This window comes from Capricornis sumatraensis, chromosome 9, assembly GCF_032405125.1.
Source record: "Capricornis sumatraensis isolate serow.1 chromosome 9, serow.2, whole genome shotgun sequence".
In the NCBI taxonomy this organism is placed as follows: Eukaryota; Metazoa; Chordata; class Mammalia; order Artiodactyla; family Bovidae; genus Capricornis; species Capricornis sumatraensis.
The window spans coordinates 11,415,051-11,438,863 of NC_091077.1; the positions used below are offsets into that span (position 1 = coordinate 11,415,051).

General features: G+C 40.3%; 1 protein-coding gene and 1 pseudogene across 1 annotated transcript in view; both read left to right on the forward strand.

Moving 5' to 3' along the window:
- The window catches only part of LOC138085650 (adhesion G protein-coupled receptor E2-like), a 50,364-nt gene extending 48,410 nt beyond the window's left edge, over positions 1-1,954 (forward strand). The window contains 5 exon segments of the mRNA XM_068980112.1: positions 179-245; positions 527-618; positions 1,509-1,677; positions 1,759-1,878; positions 1,880-1,954. Of these exon segments, the coding sequence (XP_068836213.1) occupies positions 179-245; positions 527-618; positions 1,509-1,677; positions 1,759-1,878; positions 1,880-1,954 (523 nt within the window).
- A 19,941-nt stretch (positions 1,955-21,895) lies between these two features.
- On the forward strand, positions 21,896-22,995 carry LOC138085651 (protein SET-like; annotated as a pseudogene).
- The last annotated feature ends 818 nt before the right edge of the window (positions 22,996-23,813 follow it).

Here is a 23,813-nt window from a genome sequence, read left to right on the forward strand (position 1 = left end):
TATCATATGATATTTGTCTTTCTCTGTCTGACTTACTTCACTCAGTATGATCATCTCTAGGTCCATTCATGTCACTGCAGATGGCATTATTTCTTTCTTTCTGACTCAGTAATATTCCATCATAAATATGTACCATCTTCTTGATCACAAATGCATTTTTTATTCTCTCCCTTCTCAGCTGCTGGCTCCACTCAGAAGAGGGATTTAAATGGGGTTTCCTTGGACCAGTCTGTGCCATCTTCTCTGTGAGTGATGACATCAAGGCATCTTTAATACTCAGCTAAGCATCATTTAAAGAGGAGAACTAAAAGTGGGGGGGAGGGGGGGCGTGGGTTGGTGACAGAGGTGACAAGAACAGGAGTATTCCTGGTTACCACGGGTTTGGTTGCATTTTCTAAGACCATTCTTAAAACTTAACACACTAATATGGTTAAAAATAGAAACTACTTAAGTGTGGAAATGATGTTGGACAGGCTGGACAATGGACTGAAATTTTATTCAATAAATCTTTTATGGTTTCCTGAAGGTCAATTTAGCTTTCTTTCTGATGACCCTTTGGATTTTGAAAAGCAAACTCTGTTCCCTCAACAGTGAGGTGTCCACCCTCCAGAACATGAGGTAAGATGGAGAAGAGACTGTCAGCCCTGCCGATGTGTGGTTGCAAAAGTGAAGGCATGTGCCTGAACAGTTGCTTGTGTCCATTCTCAGGTTTTCTAAGGAAACCCAGAGTAAAATGAAGGGAGGTGTCCTAAGGTAGCAAGTTCAGACCCAGTGGTGTTCTCGATCCATCTCTAATTCCAGTTTGTGACCTTGTGACTCCCTCAGCAACATTCTCTGGACTTTGTCAGCAGTCCTATGACAAATGTGCAGAGAACAATTATGTTCCCATGAAGCGCTTAGAGGAATCTGTGACCACTTCCACAGTCTAGTACACTTTCACACCCCACATTTCAAGCTCGTTCTCACCTCTCTCCGACTCCTCTTCCTGGTAAAAACCCAGTGAACACTAAATCTTCCAGGAGGTTTAGGCAGTGCTTTGTTCCAGGAAATCTTGTGCATATCTGATGCTCTCTCTTTTGCATTTCTACCATTATCTTCTCTAAATTAGGCATCTTACTGTTTTGTTGTATTAGTCATTTGAGTAGATCATGAGCTTTATGAAAATAGAAATCTCGCCTTTGCGATGTTTAATGCCCAGGACCCAACACAGAGTGTGATGCATGGTACTTCCTCTGGAATGTTGGTTGAATGAAATTAGGTATCTCCACAGAGGACCATAAAGCTTTTGCAACTTATGAAGTGTCGCTTGCTTCCCTTTCCATCCAAATCAAAATGTCATTCTAGACCTCAGTGGCATTTCTGTTGTGGAGCATCATTGACAGCAAAGAATAAAACCAATCACAACCCAATCTGAGAAGTCATTACCAACAGGAAAGGAAGGAGCATCCATGGGTGAAGATGAGAATGGCTCTGGTTGTATCAGGAACTTACTTTCTCCTCCCACCCAGGATGCTGACATTTAAAGCCACAGCTCAGCTCTTCATCTTGGGATGCACGTGGTTTCTGGGACTCCTGCAGGTGGGACCGGCTGCCCACGTCATGGCCTACCTCTTCACCATCATCAACAGCCTGCAGGGTGTCTTCATCTTCCTGGTGTACTGCCTCCTTAGCCAGCAGGTACCACTGTCTTGACTCCCTCTCAGGACTCGTCCCAACCTCAGTCCTCTCAGGTGAGCTGACTCAGAGCATGCTTTGCAGGTCCGTGAGCAATACAGGAAGTGGTTGAAAAGAATCAGGAAATCCAAAGCCAAGTCTGAGAAGTACACGCTGTCCAGCAGGACCATGTCTGATGATTGCAAACACAGTGAGGTAAGATCATGCACTGCCCCCAGAGCACTTCACTAACCAATTCATTGATCAGCACATGCCTAGCACACTGGACAACTGCATATGAGCTGTTGCTGTCTTAGGATGGCTTACCCTTTGTTTACTATTTGACTCATTCTCAAGTGGCATTGGTGGTAAAGAATCTGCCTGTCAATGTAGGAGATGCCAGATACCTGGATTTGAACCCTGGGTCAGGAAGATCCCCTAGGTAGAAAATGGCAATGAACTCATATTATTCTTGCCTGAAAAATTCCATGGACAAAGGAGCCAGGCAGGTACAGTCCATTGGGTTGCACACAACTGGACACTACTGAGCTTGTGTGTATGCACACACACACACACACACACTAACCATTAGCAGTGGTCTCAGTTTGGTTACAAAATGTATTTCACTTGTATTCCTTCGGGAACTGTGTCCACCTTGATTCATATCAGTATTCTTATTGAACACTTACTATGTGCCATGCATGGTTAACTAAATAAGCAACTACCAATGATCTGAAGTGGTGAGGTACATTCTATTCAGAGTCACATTATCCTACCATTTTTCTGTACACCTGTCTCTTTGTAACACTCAGAAGCACCCCTCAAAAATGCAGAAAATGGGGGGAGATTATGTACTTATGTGTGCACCAAAGAGAAAAGTGTTAGCTGGAATTTTAGACTTTCTTAACAAGACTGCCTGATATGTTGGGCACTCTCCGTGCTGTGCTGTGCTCAGTCACTTCAGTCACGTCTGACTCCATGCTATCCCATGGACTGTAGCACGCCAGGATCCTCTGTCCATGGGATTCTGCAGCAAGAATACTGGAGTGGGTTGCCATGCACTCCTCCAGGGGATCTTCCTGGTCCAGGGATACAATGCAGGTCTCCTGCACTGCAGACAGATTCTTTACCCCCGAGACACTGGGGAAGCCCCTTGGTACCCTCTACCCACCACAAAACCAAAAAAAGATAAGCAGTAGTGACACAAGATAATTCATGGCAGTGAGGACCAAGAAACAACACTTACTGGTTTAGACTTACAAACGTATTTTCCTTATATTTTCTGACCTCTTCCATCTTCTATTTAATGCCTTCAATCTCCATCTTATTGAAAGGAAACTACTATTTGTGTGAAGCCCTTCTGCTTTTCTCACGTTACCTGTCCCCCCAACTTCCATAAGCACTGATTCCACCATTGAATCTTGTACCATTTTGCCCTTTCTCAACAAATGTTCTCAGCACTTATTTCACAAAGAAAATCAACATTCTCGTGTTGATACTTTGTGAACTCTATGCCATAACAAATATCAGCATGCATCCTCTTGTATCATTGAGACAATGATCCTTCTCCTGGCTGAAGACAATTATTCCACCTGCATTGAATACCATTATTAATGCTTATCAATTTTCCTTGCATTCTTTTTCACACATATGCTCTCATTCTCTCTTCCCCTTACCCTTCTTCCCTCACTCGTGCCTCTCATTTTCAACAGTATTTTCCCCATAGCCATGGATACATGTTTGGTTCTCTTCTGTCTTACAAACATGTACTACTTGGCCATCTTCTAGCTACCAGCCAACAGTTGACATTTCTGTCTTTATTTCCCTGCCTTAAACTCATGCCTTCAGCCCATGCAAATTATAGTTTCTTTCCCCATATTTCACCAAAATAAATATCTCTTAAATTTACAATGATCTCCATCTCCTAGAAAGTCTTTCAGAATTTCTGATCATTCTCTGCTGTTTTCTCATAAAACACTCCATCCTTATCCTCATTAGATTCTACTTATACATTCTTCTTTGTCTTTCTTCCATTCTCTCTTGCTATTCTCTGTCTCCTTTGTAATTCCATACAAGGGATTGATTCCAGAACAACGTTAATTCCTGTTTTATTCTTTTCTCTTAGACAACAACATTTATTCCTTAGATTCAGCCACAATAGCTGCAAATGGTGACCATTAGTTTCTTTATCTCTTACTTCTCCTCTGAAATCTAAAGGAGTATGGAGTATTTGACATTTTTGGTATCTCAAAGTGATCATCAACTCAGCTTTCCAATTTAAGGCTTGCAATCTTTACCCTAATCCAGTTCTTTCCCATGATGTCCTTCTCAATCTTCATGATACCACATTCATCCTTTGGCACAAGTTTGGATCCTGAAAGATACTCTCAACAAATATCTTATTACCATCACAATCTACCACCTTTGATCTTTTTGTTCTTATCTTTTCAATATGTCCACAATCTCTCCTGCTATCTCAACTTCCATCACCTCTTCCTTAGCCAGGCTGCCAGTTTGCCTAAACACCCGCTGTGCTCACCTAACTGACTGTTCTTTCCACCCTTGTCACCTCCCAGTACATCCTTTACCCAGAAATCAGAAAGATCTTTTCAAAACACAAAATCATTGCACTTTTTGGTAAAATCATTACATATAGGGTCAAAACCAAGAGCCATACATCAGTGAGAATTTGTTTGATTCATCTGCTTTCCTCTCCGGCTTCATATACCATGTACTCACCATTATTCCAGCCACATCAAATTTCTTTCAGTTTTGAAAATTCAATGTGCCTCTTTGGGACAAAGGTTTTGCACATATTCCTTCTCTTTAAAAACACTCTTTTTTATTCCTTGACTCAAAACTATGTATGCCTTTAGACATGTCTCTATATGTTGATTCCTCCATGAAGCCCGTACCTGCTCAGATTAGATCAGATTCTTCCATGTTTCTCTCCAATAGCCCCTAGAGAGCTTTGTCAGAGTCGCTTTGCTCTTAATTTTCTCTATTTGATTAATATCTGTTTCCTTCTAGATTTACTGTCTGCAGGCACCATTTTGCTTTCCCTGTCTGTTATATCTTCAACATTTCACACAGTGCCAGACATGTAGAAATACTCAATGCATATTTGCTACATGATTGGTTAAATTAATGAGTGAATAATCTGCACCTGCAATAAGGGGCAGAAACTGTCTTATTCATCAATCTCTCTCTCCAGTGTTTAACATTTTCCAAATGATCAGAAATTCTTTACTAAACAAAGGTGAATGAATGAATGAACTCCCTGATCATTAAGAGGGTAAAATATCAGAAAAAAAAAATTGTTGATTATTTTATGGTGCCTCTTTCCTTTGGAAATATCAAGGTAATTATCTGTCCTATTTTTTTTTTATTAACCATTCTGTCTACCAATTAAACCAAAGAATTTCCTCATGATCCCAGAACATTGTGTAGATCCTAGTTCCCAGGCTGCAACAAATCTGGAATGGAATATGAGCTCAACAAAGTGTTTGCTGTGTGAGCTTGGTCAAATTGCTTTTCAAATTGTTTCCAAATTGTGAAACATTTTAAACCCTCAGTTGCCTCATTTGTCTCCTCCCTCCAAATTAAGACCATTTTCTTAGATTAACTCAATCAGGACTAACCACACGCTTCCCTTTGCAGACTCTAAGTGGGTCAAGTCTTGGTAGGAGGGGCTGGACATCCTCCTCACACTAAATTTTGATTCAGCCAAGGTTGCAGAGTGTAACCTAGCGGGAGTTTATGTGGCTTCCCTCATACAACTGATGCTGTCCACATGGGAAGGACCCCACAGATCTGAGATTCAATGCCTTGCTCTACCACAGCCCTGTCCCACTCATAGATTACACTCATTCAGAGAGAACAGAACAAATAACTCATGAGTGTCTGCTTAAGGGAATGCTAATGGTGTGTGACTCTCCATGTTCTTGAGTCAACTCAGCCTCAGCAAGGACATAACCCTGTCCCCGGGAGACCCAGAACAGAATCTGAGCTTCCTTCACCTTAGAATCCAAGAAAACTTGCACATCCATAGGGTAGTTTCCTACCATTGCTGTAACAGGTTACCACACACTTGCTGCTAAAAACAAACAAATTTATCCTACAGATCTAGAAGTCAAAAGTTCAAAATGGATCTTATGGGACTAAAATCGAAATGTCTGTATCCCTTCTGGAGGCTTTAGGGAAATACACATTTCTTCACCTTTTTTTAACTTCTTGGTGCTGCCTGCATTCCATGGTTAGTGGCCTCATGATTCACTCAATCTTCAAAGTCTGTTTACTGTACTTCTCAGATCAATCAGCTCACCTCTATCCTCCTCCTCCTTCTTCCCCTTCTTCTTCTCCTCCTCCTTCATCTCTCTCTCTCTCTCTCTTCCTCACCTCCGTCATTATATCTTTCCCCGCCTCTTACTCTCTTTCTTCTCTCTCTCCTTTATGAAAACCCAGATCATTACATTGGCTCATCAGGGTAATCCAGGATAAATTTTCCATCTCAAGATCATAAAAGTTCATTTTCCATGTAAGCTAATATATTTGCAGCTTCCAGAGTGAAGATGTTGACATCTTTTTGGGATCATTATTCTGCTAGCACATCTATTGTACATGGGTTTGATTTATAGTTCAGGTCAGTCCCTCAGTCATGTTCAACTCTTTGCAACCCCATGGACTTCAGCACGCCAGACCTCCCTGTCCATCACCAACTCCTGGAGTTTACTCAAACCCATCTCCATTGAGTCAGTCATGCCATCCAACCATCTCATCCTCCGTCGTCCCCTTCTCCTTCTGCCTTCAATCTTTCCCAGCATCAGGGTCTTGTCAAATGAGTCAGCTCTTTGCATCAGGTGGCCAAAGTATTGGAGTTTCAGCTTCAACATCAGTCCTTCCAATGAACACCCAGGACCGATCTCCTTTAGGATGGACTGGTTGGATCTCCTGGCAGTCCAAGGGACTCTCAAGAGTCTTCTCCAACACCACAGTTCAAAAACATCAATTCTTTGGTGCTCAGCTTTCTTCATAGTCCAATTCTCACATCTATACACGACTACTGCAAAAACCAGAGCCTTGACTAGACAGACCTTTGTTGGCAAAGTAATGTCTCTGCTTTTTAATATGCTGTCTAGGTTAGTCATAACTTTCCTTCTTAGGAGTAAGCATCTTTTAATCTAATGATTTATAGTAGAAACACTGAAATCTTCTTCATATTATATATATATATATGAATAAATATTTGCCACTCTCCCCTACTTCCTGCAGAGATGATATACATGGTGAAAAAATGAAATATACTTTCTCTATAGAGAAACACAGTAATGGCATCAGATAGCCATTGAAGCATTCCAAACTTCAAGTAATATGGTCAGCTATTTCTACTATCTACGGGCAAAGGACCAAACAAATCCACGGCTTAATGTAATTACATCTCCTACTGTCTCCTAAGATTTGGTGTCTCTTGGGTTTAAAAGTTAGGGATGTCTTTCTTTCATCCTGGAATTTCTTCTATGGTGTCTTGTCATCTTGTTCAAGAAAAACAAAATAATTTATTGGTATTCCATTGTGTATAATTTCCTGAAGCACAATATTTGAAACCTTCTTGAGTGAAGTTGCCCGTCCCAAACACCAGAATTTTCCCTGAGCTTTCGATAGACCTAGGAATAAATAACTCATACTGGGGGTGGTAAGGATTGTCCAAAGGACTTTAGTGTTTTTTCCTTTACATCTCAGGTGATTAACAACAGATAACATTCCTAGACTTTTATCAATCTTTTCAAATTGCCCTATTTTATGACTCCATGAAGAAAACATTTCCCAAACTCTGAGCAGACATACATTTAGAAACAGATGGATTTTTTCTTGGAAGGACATTTAACTGTTATTATATTCTATAACTTCAGGGTTAGGAAACCTAGGGAGATGGGACTTCTGAGAAAGACTAGGCTCAACCAAATTTCATCCTGTCTGATAGGCATTTTGATCTTATCCTGACAAGTCCATCTGACAAGGAGATTTTTTTTTGACTAAACTCTCCTTAAATTTCTTTTCTTTTTTCAAAAGAAATATTTATCTTTCTATGATCTTATGTATCATTTCTAAAATATTACCTTTCCAAGTTACTTTAAAAGATCTTTGCTTTTTCACAGAGCTAGGACAAATAATTTTCCAATTTGTATGGAAACATAAAAACTTCGAGTAGACACAATAATCTTGAGAAAGAAGAATGGAACTGGAGGGATCAACCTTCCTGACTTCAGACTACGCTACAAAGCTACAGTCATCAAGGCAGTATGGTACTGGCACAAAGACAGAAATATAGATCAATGGAACAAAAGAGAAAGCCCAGAGATAAATCCATTCACCTATGGACAGCTTATCTTTGACAAAGGAGGCAAAATATATATAATGGAGAAAAGACGATCTCGTTAAAAAGTGGTGCTGGGAAAACTGGCTGACCACCCATAAAGAATGAATCTAGAGCACTTTTTAACACAGTACACAAAAATAGACTCAAAATGGATTAAAGATCTAAACATAAGACCACAAACTATAAAACTCTTAGAGGAAAACATAGGTAGAACATTTTCTGACATAAATCACAGCAGGATCCTCTATGACCCACCTCCCAGAGTAAAGGAAATAAAAACAAAATAAACAAATTGGGCCTAATTAAACCTAAAAGCTTCGCACAATGAAGAAAACTATAAACAAGGTGAAAAGGCAGCCTTCCAAATGGGAGAAAATAATAGCAAACGAAGCAACTGACAACAAAGAATTAAACTCCAAAATATACAAACAGCTCATGCAGAAAAACAAATGACCCAATCAAAAAATGGGCCAAAGAACTAAACAGACATTTCTCCAAAGAAGACCTATAGATGGTTAACAAACACAGGAAAAGATACTCAACATCGCTCATTATCAGAAAATGCTAATCAAAACCACAATGAGATACCATCTCACACTTTTCAGCATGGCTGCCATCAAAAAGTCTACAAACAGTAAGTGCTGGAGAGGGTGTGAAGAAAAAGGAACCCTCTTATACTGTTGCTGGGAATGCCAACTAGTATGGCCACTATGGAGAACAGTGTGGAGAGTCCTTAAAAAGCTGGAAATAGAACTGCCATATGACCCAGCAAGCCCACTGCTGGGCATACACACCAAAGAAACCAGAATTGAAAGAGACACGTGTACCCCAGTATTCATTGCTGCACTGTTTGCAATAGCTAGGGCATGGAAGCAACCTAGATGTCCATGGGCAGATGAATGGATAAGGAGGTTGTGGTACATATACAGAATGGAATATTACTCAGCTATAAAAAAGAATGCATTTGTGTCAGTTCTAATGAGGGGGATGAAGCTGGAGCCTATTATATAGAGTGAAATAAGTCAGAAAGAGAAACACCAATGCAGCATATTAATGCATATATATAGAATGTAGAAAGATGGTAATGATGACCCTATATGCAAGACAGCTACAGAGAGGCAGAGGTAGAGAACAGACTTTTGGACTATGTGGGAGAAGGTGAAGGTGGGACGGTTTGAGAGAATAGCATTGAAACATGTACATTACATATGGAAAATAGATGACCAGTGCAAGTTTGATGCATGAAACAGGGCACTCAGAACCAGTGCTCTGGGACCACCTGGAGGGATCAGGAAGTGAGGGAGATGGGAGAGGGGTTCAGGATGGTGGGACCCATGTACACCCACAGCTGATTCATGGCAAAAGCCACCCCAATACTGTAAAGTAATTAGCCTTCAATTAAAATAAATTAATTAATTTTAAAAGATCTTTGGAGGGATTCTCTGACAGTCCAGTGGTTAAGACTTGGCACCTTCACTGCTCTGCACCCAGCTTCAGTTCCTGCTCAGGAAATTAAGATCCCTCAAGCTGCACAGAGTGGCAGAAAAATAATCATTTGAACTGTATCTTCTTTTTTATTATTTTACTTTATTTTACTTTACAATACTGTATTGGTTTTGCCATACATCAACATGAATCTACCACAGGTGAACACATGTTCTCAATCCTGAACCACCCTCCCACCTCCCTCCCCATACCATCTCTCTGGGTCATCCCAGTGCACCAGCCCCAAGCATCCTGTATCCTGCATCGAACCTAGACTGGTGTTTCATTTCTTATATGATATTATACATGTTTCAATGCCATTCTCCCAAATCATCCCACCCTCTCCCTCTCCCACAGAGTCCACAAGACTGAGCACTGTATCTTCTTATCCCATGGACAACCTGAAGTGTTATTCTTTGAGCCATTAAGTGAGGACAAAAGATACTTAGTTGTATGTGTTTCAAGAAATTCATCATCTCATCAGTGTGAAAGAAGTCATGCTGGTGGACTCTTGGTTACTCAATTCCTGCAAATCTGGAATTTTACTGTGTCCCAAGGACTGATGTTGAAGCTGAAACTCCAATACTTCGGCCACTTGGTGTGAAGACCTGACTCATTTGAAAAGTCCCTGATGCTGGGAAAGATTGAGGGCAGGAGAAGAAGGGGACGACAGAGGATAAGATGGTTGGATGGCATCACCGACTCAATGGACATGGGTTTGGGCGGACTCCGGGAGGTGATGATGGACAAGGAGGCCTGGCGTGCTACAGTTCATGGGGTCGCAAGAGTTGGACACGTCTGAGCAACTGAACTGAACTGAACAGTGCATTCAAAAAACTTTAAACACCTAAGATAAATCATAATGGAAAATAATATATAAAGAATGTATATATGTGCATAACTGAGTCACTTTGCTGTATCTAATTATTAGAGAAACCTTGCCCCACTTAGAGCAGCCTCTTGTGGCCACTAACCAAGAAACAAAATTAAAGTTTAAAAGGAATTGCAGGTTATGATGGGGCTACAAAGAAAGAGCCCATCTAAAAGAGGGGTCATGTTGGGCACTCCCAGATGTCAATCTTGTCCTTGTCCTGCAGGTCCTATAGTGGCAGGGCTTATCTCCACACCGGGAATGGGAAAGTTGCTGGATAAAGTCCCCCTGGTCCTGGATACTGAGGAACAGGCAACTGCACATGAGACACAAGGGGGTTTGTGTGGGAAGTCCCCCCCATCCTGATGTCAGACGGCATATCCACCTTCATCAGCAACAATAACACCCAGAACCTCAGCTCCCCTGTCACCTTGGTCTTCCAACATGTGAGTCCTGCTGGGATGGAGCTGTGGATGTGGAAGAGTCCTGAATCCTGGGCAGAGCCTTGGGTTTCAGGGGGGTCCCCCACAAGTGCATCATATCCCCAGGAAAGCCAGCATGAGCTAGCTTTGGGTCAGCATTTCTGAGCAATAGACCCACCTGCTCACACCTACTTCCTGTCCCTATAGTCAGTGATCCTTGGGCCAAAGAAGAAGCTGTACTGCATCTTCTGGGAGCGTGGCCAGAGTGGAAGTGGTCACCAGGCCACCAGAGGCTGCAAGATGGTGGGAACCACCTGCCAGTGAACCCACCTCAGCAGCTTTGCTATCCTCATGGCCCACTATGATGTGCAGAGGAGAACCTTCAGAGTGGCTACATTCAATGTGTGCTACTGGGTAACAAATTCCCACCCATGTAAAACTAGAAAACATTAAATCTTGCATGGTACAACTGGGATGGCTGCTCAGATTTTCACAATGCTGAAATCATTCTGTCCACCTGGACTGCATTCTTATTGAGGCTTGGAGTCCTCATCCAACCCTCTGACTTCTGGCACAGTTCAGTTCCTTGCGGTTGTCGGACTGAGGCCTCATCTTCCTATCTGTCAGCAAGGGAGCTGGTATAGCTGTCAAGGCCTATAGGTGTTCCTTCTCAGGTGGCCTCTCCTGGACCCTCTCACAGTGTCTCTATCTGGAGGCCATCAGGAGAAGCTCCCTTACATGAAAACTCTCTAAACTTTGAATCTTTTCTCCAAAAAAAAAAAAAAAAGCTCAGTTTGTGGTTTTGCTTTCTTTTGTAAAGAAAGTTCTCTTTTTGTTTGTTTGTTTCTTTTTTTCTCAAACTGGAGGATAATTGCTTTACAATGTCGTGTTGGTTTCAGTGATAAAACAATGTGAATTAGCCATGGTGGTTTAGTCTCTAAGTTATCTCCAACTCCTGCAACCCAATAGGCTGTAGCCCCTCAGACTGCTTTTCCATGGACTTTCCCAGGAAAGAATACTGGAGTGGGTAGCCTTTCTCTTCTCCATAGGATCTTCCCAACCCAGGGATGAAAACCCTGTCTCTTATGTCTCCTGTGTTCTTTACTGTGTTTTTTATCACCACCTGGGAAGCCCACCCAGATTCGCATTTGACTTCAAACCTGGAAGTGGTTACGTATACCGCAGGGGACAGTGATATGGTTGTCAGTAGAATTCTCAATACCACGAGGGTCTTCTGGAACAGAGTGCGCAGGGGCTGTAGAAAGAAAGATTTGATGATGGCAGAGGTCAGGGGGGACAAGAGGAACCAGTGAGTACAGGTGATTCAGGAGAAATCTTTGCCTCTTCACCTGACCAAGTGAGCTGCTTCCTTTCTGTGGTTCATCAAAACCAACACTCTCTGGCAACCTGAAACAATTCAGAATTTACTGAAATAAAAGTGGCACTCACATGAAAGTAAGCATGAAATGACTGTAGCACAAAATGCTTAAGAATCACAGGAGCCCCCAGAAGTTTGAACAACAATCCAAGGCCATGTTTCTTACAGCCATGTGACTAGATGTCAAAATATCCCTACTTAATACACCATTTTACATTTCTTGAAGACTTAAAATATTGGGGCTTGGAATGCCAAGACAATAAGAAAGGAACCATCTCCAGCTCACTTCGAATCCCAGACACTGAGTTCCTCTTGGTCCAAAAACCAAATTTGGTTTCTCCTGCACGTGTCAATAGATATTTTACACAGTAAATACAATCTATGTATTTCTTATTTGTTCCTTCTTTTTTCACACATCTGATAGATTATTCTCTTGAGTCTACAAAGAGATTCTCCACTATTTTTTGACCATGTGGCGTTCTGTTGTATAAATTACACATCAAGGCTCTTATAGTGAGTGTTTTTGTTAGATCATTTGCTAATACAAATAATGTTGCAACTGTTTACACTTACTTCATTGATCTCATTTTTGATTATGCAGTTAGGTTGGATACTGCATCAAATTCACAACTGCATGTTTGTAGACACTTCCATATTTCAACATCTTGAGGTCACTCCATCAACCCTGCCACCAGTGGTATGTGTGTGTGTGTGTGCTCAGTTTTGGTGAACTCTGTTGTGATTCCATGTACTGTAGCCTGCAAGCTCCTCTATCCATGGGATTTTCTGGGCAAGAATACTAGAGTGGGTTGCCATTTCCACTTCCAGAATCTTGCCAACCTAGGGGTCAAACTCACATCTCTTGCATTTCTTGCATTGGCAGGCAGATTTTTTATCCTGAGCCACATGTTTCCCTACAGCCTCACCACAAGGTTCTTATCAAGTTTTGTACTTTTACCCATCTGAGATGTAAATAGCATATCTAGGGAAAGATGTGTATCTTTGTATCCTTTTTATTATTAGCGGAAGGGAACATCTTTCTTTATGAGTCAGTAATATTTCAATCTCTGGAAACAATTTGTTCATATCCTTGGTATATTTTTCTATTAGCTTGTAGTACTTTTCTTATGGGTGGGGGGACACTCTTTAGATATGCTGCTGGTGAAACTAAAGACTCTCAAGTCTTACAGGACATCAAAAATCATCTGGAAGTCTTGTTATTTATTTGACATTTTACTGATAGATGTCATACCTGACCTAGGACCCAGCATACCAATTCATGCCCATATCTTTATTCATGCACTTCCCACTACCCTCATCCACACTCCTGTACCTGGTGAAATCAGGTTCACTATCCACTTATCACATTTTCTAAGAAGCCAAGGAGGTCCGTTGTTTTCTTCTCATTAACACAGAGAGAATCATCTGGACAGAGAATGCTCTAGGTCATTTCATGGAGAGGAAAAAGATAGGGACATCTTCGGAGGGACCAGGGCAGAGGGACCTCCCACTTCACAAATATAACTGACCATTTGTATTTGTCTTCCCACTAGATGGTAAGATTTGTGAAATCAGAAATCTTGCCTGTCTTATTTTTAATGCACAAGGTCAGCACAAAGCTATATGCACAAAACATCCACAGTAATATCAGTTGATTGAAACTGGGGATATTTATTCAACATCATAAGGTTACTGAGATTTGATAAGGAATCCATTGAATCTATAGGTCAATTTGCTGCAATGCTACCATATTAACAATATTGTCTTCTGATCCATGAATGTGGTGTGTTGATACATTTCTTTGGGTCTTCTTTGACTTCTTCTGACAATCTTCTTTAGTTTTCGGTGTAAAAGTTTTGCACTTTCTAACCAAGTGTCATTTTTACATATTCCTTCTCAGGAGACTTAAATTAACGGCTAAATCAGATGATCTTGTATCCTGTTCGGCAAGGAAAATTCTGAACCGTCATCTTTGGGCAAAACTTTCAAAATATGTTTTCATGTTTGTTACAGGAACTCTTCACAGAACCATTGTGTAAGGAAGTATGATGGGAATTCTTGAAATTTAGATTGCTGGGAGAATTTTGCTTTTCTACTCCATATGGTATGCTCTCCTCACTCTCAGCATAGTCAAAGGGATCTGATGCAATCCCTCAGTTGCCTTAGGTTAAATCACCTGCTTCAACCTTTTTCTACAAAGTTCGTCAAGTTTATAGGTATATGAAGATATTTGAAGGTATATGATAAGGAAAATGAGCTTCAGAAAACTGTCTTAAAATACCATAAGACAGGAAAGTAAGGTTCAAATACCTACATGGAGGGTAAACAATTGCTATGATGTCCCAAATTTTTCCTGGATTATGTCCTAAAAACACTTGAGTTACAAGCAAGCAGGACAGTTGGTTTCAATACATACATATTTCAACTTCTTCACCCTCCAGCTAAAGATTACTAACTTATGCATGAGAAAAATATATTTTACTACTCACCATATGTGTGGGTGTTTGTAAGTCACTCAGTAGTGTCCGACTCTTTGTGACCCCGTTGTCCATAGCCCACCAGGCTCTTCTGTCCATGGAATTCTCCAGGCAAAAATACTGGAGGGGATAGCTATTCCTTTCTTCAGGGGATCTTCCTGACCCACGGATTGAAGTCAGGCCTCCTGCATTGCAGGCAGATTCTTTACCACCTGAACCACCATGGAAGCTCGGTACACACCAAGTACTGCACTAAATTAAGAGATCTAATTTCTAATTTCACAGAGCTTACATGTTAAAGAAAAGGCTTTGTTAAGAGTAAAATCAGAACCCTGTAAATAAATAAAATCTCTACATCCTGACAATTGTAAGATGTGCTGGGTTAGAAAGAGTATATTGCTACTGCCCATTTTTTAAGTTTTACTTACATGTATAACAAACTGTTTCACTCTCAGAATGTGATCTTGGCAAGATGCAAGTCCAGTGGGACAGAGAAATGTCCCATGGACATCCACTGACAAGATTTGTATCAATTTAAACCAAATGGATGATCATAACGTGTTAAGTTTTAAACATCCGTGAGTACAAAATGATACTTAACATATCTGAAAATAAGTAAAAGATATGAGAGAAGGCGATAATGACAATTTTTCAGTAAATCACCACTAAAAGCACTGGGGGAAATCTTGTTGAAAGACTGGCCAACCTCACAATGCTAAAGTATTCTCTTAAATGATTATTGATTTATTACGAGGACCAAAGTGTATTTTTATAATGTTAGACCAGATAGGCACCAAACGAACTTAATGATCAATCTTAACATCAATAATATCACTCTGATGTTATATATTTCCTGATAAAACATGAACTGAAAACATCCCGTTTGTGCTAAATAAAGGTTTGTGTCCATATCAAAAGAATGTGTGTGTGTGTGTGTGTGTGTGTGTGTGTGTGTGTGTGTGTTTGCTGTCGCTTCAGTCATGTCCAGCTCTCCAGGCTCTTCTGTCTATGGCATTCTCCAGGCAAGAATACAAGAGTGGGTTGCCTCTCGTATTGATCTCTTCCAGGGCATCTTTCTGATTGAGGGATCAAACCCTCATCTGCCTGTGTCTCCTGCATTGCAGGCAGATTCTTTACCCACTAAGCCATCGGAGAAGCCCAATCAATTTCACCTATATCTAATCTAAGCTTTAGACCAAGACTTAGCAAAGTATAACCTGCAGGCAAATCCAGGAAGCTGCCTGTCTTTGCAAATAAACTCTTACTGGTTCATAACCACACTATTCACTGGTTTATTGTCCATAGTTGCTTTCAGGCTACAGTGTGAAGTTGAGTGCTTGTGAAACAGTCTGCAAGACCACAAAGCCAAAATTATTACCATCCGGCCCTTTCTAGAAAAATCTTTCTGGTACCTGTTCTTTGAGACCAGACTTTCAGTACACATGAAACACAGGGGAAAGGCATGCAAGTTAAATAACCATGATGAAGCAGTCAGGCAAATATAGACCACAGGAAATTTTTCTAATGTCAGTCTCATTGTAAAAGGTGCATAAGGCTATCTAGATTAAAGTGATGAAAGGGGCACGGCAATCAAATTCACTGTCAACTTTAGTAGTGAGAGGGTAACAGGCAAGAAGGCCAGGGGTCTCCAAATGCAGGAAATAGATTGCAAGTGTCAGACACTTTTTACCTCTTTCTTAAGTGTCAAGAGGAAAAAAACTGCTCGATTTTTCCCCCTTCTCTATATAAATTTAAAAAGAGTTTTTTCTTAAAATTCTGTGTTGCCAATGACACCTGGCTCCACCTGAACTTAACTTTTCTCAAACCTTGAGCTAACCAATGCGTTTTTCTTATGGAAATGTTTGTCTTAAGCTTTGTTAATGAACTATGTATTTACCCCAGACTCTGTCTTTCTTCAAGTCGGTTTGCTTAAGACTCAGAACCAATGAGGGCTCAACAAACCTGTATGTTTTACTCAGACATTGTTCTCCTAATCTATAATAAAGAATCTGTATATTTACTTGAAAACCTGCCTTTCTTCACGATTCATGTCAATCGTTTTATGGCCCGGGATGACTCACCTGGTGCTAATGTTATCTCAAAATGCATGTTGTGGGTGAGGGGCCTGGTGCCACTCTGAGTTTTGAGATACCTCCTTTCTCTAATTAACAGCTTGCTGACAGGTATATAGCATGCAGCTAAAGGCTAGCAGAGGGCACTCTCTGCCCCCTTCTGGTGTCTATGTCAGAAGCTTTCTCTATCTCTTTTTACTTTAATAAAACTTTATTGCACAATAGTTCTGAGAGATTGCACAATAGTTCTGAGAGAACAAGCCTCATCACTGGCCCCAGATTGAATTCCTCTCCTCCGGAGGCCAAGAATCCTGGCGTCTTTCATGGCTCAGCAACAGCCTCTCAGTAGCACTCGGATTTGGATATATGCTATAAAAATATTTTGGAAACAACTGGGATAAATTGAATATGTATGAGATATTAAAGTTATTATGAAATTATTTTCTTGGATATAATAGCATTATAATTATGTAGAGCATATTCTATAAATCCTTCAATATTTGATGAAAATATATTAAAGAAAAAAGTGTTACAGTATGTTCCCTGAAAATCATGTATTAGCAGGAAAATATATGTATGTGTAAATACATTGTGAAAGATTTTTAATATGGCATTATGTGAATAACTGTGGTCTCAAGGTAGAATATATATAATTTTATGTGTCATTACACAAAAGTCTCGCTGTTTAAACTTATAAATAAAATCTATCATAAAATAAATGCTTAATTATTAATTCCTAAAATATATATACTAATGAATTTTGAGGTTTAGAAAACTAACTTTGTAAATAGATATCTTATAAATACATGGATTTTTATTGCTATATGGTGATGATATAAAATCTAAAAATTAAAAATAACATTATTATAATACAGGAGGAATAGAGGGTATTTCTACTTCTGCTTAGGAAATAGAAAATGGCAACCAGTAACAGCAAACTCATAAGAAATATCCAGATAAACTACAAAGTCATTCATTTTCTTGGACTCAGAGAGAACTGATATACAGTAAAGTAACCTAAACTCTAAGAAAAGACACTATCATCCACGGAGAGACCGTCAGGAAGGAACACTGATACACATATGCAAAGCCCAAAAAACAATGATCTAGCTGTCACAGATGATTAGGAGGAATTCATTTAAATTTTTAATCAGAGAAAACGCTTTCACCTTTTCACTGTTCAGTATGATGTTAATTGTGGGTTTTTCTTATATGGCCTTTTCCACAAAACTAGAACAAAAAAATTTTAATGTGTATGGAATTGCAAAAGCAACCTTGAGAAAGAAAAACAGAGCTAGAGTCAAGCGCTCTAATTTCAGACTACACTACAAACGATAATTATCAATACTGCATAGCACTGACACACACACACAAAAAAAACAGAAATACAGAACAGTGGAATAGGATAGAAATTCCAAAGATAAATTCATGCACCCATGGTCACCTAGTCTATGACAAAAGAAGGAAAAATATACAGTGGAGATAAGACAGTGTCGTCAATGAGTGGTGCTAGGAGAACTGGACAGCTACATATAAAAGATTGACATTAGAACACTTTTAAACATAATACCAAAAAAAAGAAAATCAAAATGGATTAAAGACCAAAATGTAAGGCTAGATACTATAAAACTCTTAGAGGAAAGCAAAGGCACAACACCCTTTGACAGAAATCACAGCAGTATCTTTTGGGGTTCATCTCCTAGAGTAATGGAAATACAAATAAAAACAAACAAATGAGACCTAATTAAAATCAAAAGTTTTTGCACAGCAAAGGAAATGATAAATGAAAAGAAAAGACAACATACGGAGTGGGAGAAGATATTTGCAAATGATGCAACAAGCAAGGAGTTAATTTGCAAAATAACAAATAGCTCATAGAACTCCATATAAAAAAGAAAACAACCCAACTGTGTGGACACAGTTGGAGAAGGACAGGGTGGGACAAACTGGGAGGGTAGCATTGAAACATAAACTTTGCATGTGTGCATACTAAGTCGCTCCAGTTATGCTTGACTCTGTGTGATCACCCAGGCTCCTCTGTCCATGGGGATTCTCCAGGCAAGAACACTGGAGTGGGTTATGATGCCCTCCTTCAGGGGACCTTCCCAACCCAGGAATCAAAATCACATCTCTTTTATCTCCTGCATTGGTGGGCAGGTTCTTTACCACTAGTGCCACCTGGGAAGCCCCAAAACATATACTTTACCGTACGTAAAATGGATAGCCAGTGGGAACTTGCTGTATAGTGCAGGGAGCTCAAACCCAGTGCTCTGTGACAACCTAGAGATGTTGCATGGGGTGCGAGGTGGGAGAAAGGTCCGAGTTGGAGGAGCTGTGTGTATACCTATGGCTGATTCATGTTGGTGTATAGCAGAAACTAACACAATATTGCAAAGCAATTATCCTCCAATTAAAAAATAAAGCTAAAAAGAGACTAGTTGAAGCAAGTAGACACCAATAAAATGGACTACCCAGAAGAAATTAACAAATTCTTAGAAAGGAATAACCTTCTAAGGCTGAGCCAGGAAGAAACAGAAAACATGAATAGACTAATCACAAGTATTGAGCTTTAAACTGTGATTTAAAATCTTCCAACAAACAAAAGTCCAGGACCAGATGGCTTTACAGGAAAATTCTATCAAACATTTGGTGAAGAGTTGAAACCTATCCTTCTCAAACTATTCCAAAATTTCCGAGGAAGGGACACTCATAAGCTCATCCTATGAGGCCACCATTATCCTGATAACAAATGAAGACCAAGATATCATCAGGCCAATACCCCTAAAGGCTCAAATATCCTCAACAAAATACTAGCAAACAAAAATCCAACAGCACATTTAAAGGATCATATACCATGATCAAGTGTGATCTATCCCAGGGGTACAAGGATTCTTCAGTAAACACAAATCAATCAATGTGATACACCATATTAACACATTGAAGAATAAAAACCATATGACCATCTTAATGGATGCAAAAAAAGCTTTCAACAAAATTCAACACCCATTTATGATAAAAATTCTCCAGAAAGTGGGCACAGAGGGAATCTATCTCAATATGATAAAGCCCATATAAGACAAACCCACAGCAAATATTATTCTCAATGGTGAAAAACTGAAAGTATTTCCTCTGGGATCAGGAACAAGACAAGGATGTCCAATCTCACCACTATTATTCAACATAGTTTTGAAAGTCCTAGACATGTCAATCAGAGAAGAAAAAAAAAATGACTGAAACTGGAAAAGAAGCTAAACTGATTGCAGATGACACAATACTGTATATAGAAAATCCTAAACATGCTATGAGAAAACTGTTAATACTAGATCTAAACAATGAAGTTGGTAAAAGTACAGGATATGAAATTAATAAGCAGAAATCTCTTGCTTTTCTATATACAAAAGTCAAAATATTAGAAAGAGAAATTAAAGAAACAATTTCATGTTCCAACAACAACCCAATCAAAAAAATGCATTGAAGATCTATATAGACATTACTCCAAAGAGGATATAAAATGGCCAAAAAGTACACAAAAAGATGCTCAGCATCACTAAATATTAGGACATACAAATCAAAGCTCTCATGAGGGATCACCCCACACTGGTCACAATGGCCATCATCAAATAATCTATAAACAACAAATGCTGAAGAGGGTGTAGAGAAAAGGGAACCTTCCTACACTGTTGATGGGAAAGCAAACTGGTGCAGCCACTATGGAGAACAATATGCAAACTGTGGGGTGTCTGTAGGATTAGGGAGCAGAAGCACCTCCATAAGGGGACAGAAGCCAAGGGAAGAGTGAAGGGAATAGGGCACTGGTGTTGTCGTGTCCAAGAGATGGACAGTAGGAGCTCAACCTTTAGAACTAGAGGATGCCAGTGATCACTGTCTTTCCACATAGAGAAGAAAGGGTCATATGAGGATGCAGTGAGATGAGGGTCAGGTACAAGCCCAGAGAGCACTTTCCTCAGAAACCAACCCTGCCAGAACTTGATCTTGGACATCCAGGCCCCAAAACTATGAGAAAATAAATTTCTGCGGTTTGAGACACTCAGTCTATATTTTGTTGTGGCAGTTCTAGCAGGACTGATAATCATGGCCACATAGAATACAATAAAGGTGAAAAATGCAAACAAGGAAAATTATTATAATTCCATCACACAGACTACTAGAAAATTTGAGGGATATGTGTTTCTCATCTTTAAAAACATATCAGGAATATTTTCTTTTGTCACCAGATATGAACCTCAGACTATGTTGAGCTTTGTTGAAGAATTAAAAAAAAAAAAAAAAAGAATAAAATCCTTAGTTCTAGACCTGCCAAGGTTTAGGGATGTTGGGGTGGCATGAGGGAAATCTTTGTGGTGATGGAATGTTGATGGATGTTGATTGCAGTGACAGTTGTAGGAATCTACATAAGTGATAAAACGACATAGAATTACACACACACATCGTACCAATATCAGTTTCTTCATTTAAATATTGGACTGCTGTTGCTGCTGCTAAGTCACTTCAGTCGTGTCCTACCCTGTGCGGCCCCATAGACGGCAGCCCACCAGGCTCCCCCATCCCTGGGATTCTCCAGGCAAGAACACTGGAGTGGGTTGCCATTTCCTTCTCCAATGCATAAAAGTGAAAAGTGAAAGTGAAGTCGCTCGGTCGTGTCCTACTCCTCGTGACCCCATGGTATGTAGCCTACCAGGCTCCTCCGTCCATGGGATTTTCCAGGCAAGAGTACTGGAGTGGGATGCCATTGCCTTCTCCAAAATATTGGACTATCATTATATAAAAATGTAATCTTTGTGGGAAAATGACTGAAGATTACACAGGACTGCTTGGCAGTGTTTTACAACTTCCTCTTAATTTATATTTCAAAATAAAAATAAAAATGTCTGAGTTCTCTGAGCTTGCAGTACCCACTTCTCTCCTCCCCTGGGAGGATTCTTGGCTTTTTTTTTTTCCCAGCTGCTGCTGCTGCTGCTGCTAAGTCGCTTCAGTTGTGTCCGACTCTGTGCGACCCCATAGACGGCAGCCCACCAGGCTCCCCCGTCCCTGGGATTCTCCAGGCAAGAATACTGGAGTGGGTTGCCATTTCCTTCTCCAAGGCATGAAAGTGAAAAGTGAAAGTGAAGCCGCTCAGTCCTGTCCGACTCCTAGCGACCCCATGGACCACAGCCTACCAGGCTCCTCCGTCCATGGGATTTTCCAGGCATGGCCCCCCAAACACCAGTCTTCACTTCCGCCCAAACCAAAGAAAACATGAAAGCGAGGCCGACTCCTGCCTCCAGGCCAGACGAGGTATCTGCTTCTTCAAACTTGCTGAAGGAAGAAAAAGAACAGCAAGAAGCAATTGAACATATTGATGAAGTGCAAAATGAAATAGACAGACTTAATGAACAAACCAGTGAGGAGACTTTAGAAAGTAGAACAGAAATATAATAAACTCCACCAACCAGGGCTTCCCTTGTGGCTCAGAGGTTAAAGCATCTGCCTGGATTGCAGGAGACCCGGGTTCGATCCCTGGGTCAGGAAGATCCCCTGGAGAAGGAAATGGCAACCCGCTCCAGTACGCTTGCCTGGAGAATCCCATGGAAGGAGGAGCCTGGTAGGCTACAGTCCATGGGGTCCCCAAGAGTTGGACACGACTGAGCGACTTTCAACCATTTTTAAGAAAGAGGTCAGAATTGATGGCAAAAATCCCAAAATTTTGGATAACAGCATTTGATAACCATCCACAAGTGTCTGCACTGCTTGGGGAGGAGGATGAAGAGTCACTGCATTATTTGACAAGAGTCGAAGTGACAGAATTTGAAGACATTAAATCAGGTTACAGAATAGATTTTTATTTTGATGAAAACCCTTACTTTGAAAACAAAATTCTCTCCAAAGAGCTTCATCTGAATGAGAGTGGTGATCCATCTTCAAAGTCCACTGAAATCAAATGAAAATCTGGACAGGATTTGATGAAACAATCAAGTCCAACACAGAATAAAGCCAGCAGGAAGAGACAGCATCAGGAACGAGGAAGCGTCTTCACCTGGTTTACTGATCATTCTGGTGCAGGTGCAGATGAGTTAGGAGAGGTCATCAAAGGTGATATTTGCCAAACCCATTACAGTACTTGGTTCCTGGCGTGGATGATAAAGAAGGGGAAGGAGAAGACAACGACGATGAAGAGGCCAAAGGATTGCTGAAGAAGAGGATGAGGATGAAGGTGATGAAGATGAAGATGATGATGAGGGAGAGGAAGAAGAAGATGACTAATGGAAGGAACACACGGATTCCAACCTTTTTTGATTTCTCCAGTCCCTGGGAGCAAGTTGCAGTCTTTTTTTCTTTTTTTTTTTTCTCCTCTTGTGTTCAGTCGCCCTGTTTTTGAGGTCCTTTTCTCCTTTATACCATGGTTCAAAACTTATTTGGTGGGGGGTGGGGGGAATATCTTGAGCAGAATTCAGTGGGAAACAAATCTCTACCCACCTCTGTTCCAAATTCAATTTTATCTCTTCCTGTCTCAACAAAAATTTTATGGAGTCAACACCACCATGCTCTGTGAGAAAAAAAGAAAAACCTTCTGCCCCCTTAGCTCTGCTGGAAGCTGGAGGGTGCTAGGCCCGTTAGTAGGGCATAGAGTTCTAGCTTTTTTCCTCCCTTCTCTGTATATTGGGCTCAGAGATCACACAGTGTCTTTATATGAATATGGATAGCATTTACCAACATGTATCTGTCTGCTTTCTCTTGTTTAAAAGAAAAAAATCTTTAAAAATGGGGTTATAAAAGGTCAGCAAAAGGGTGGGCTTGAGATGTTTGGGTGGGTTAAGTGGGCATTTTGACAACATGGCTTCTCCTTTGGCATGTTTAATTATGATGTTTAATGGAAATCCTTGCAGTTTAAGATGACACTTTTAAAATAAAATTCTCTCCTAATGATGACTTGAGCCCTGCCACTTGATGGGAGAATTAGCAGAACCTGTAGGATCTTATTTGCAATTGAAATTCTCTATTGTATTTTTGCTCCTGTTTATTTTTAAATTTTTGTTTCACTGGAAAGGAAAAATGATGCTCAGTTTTAAATGTTAAAAGTG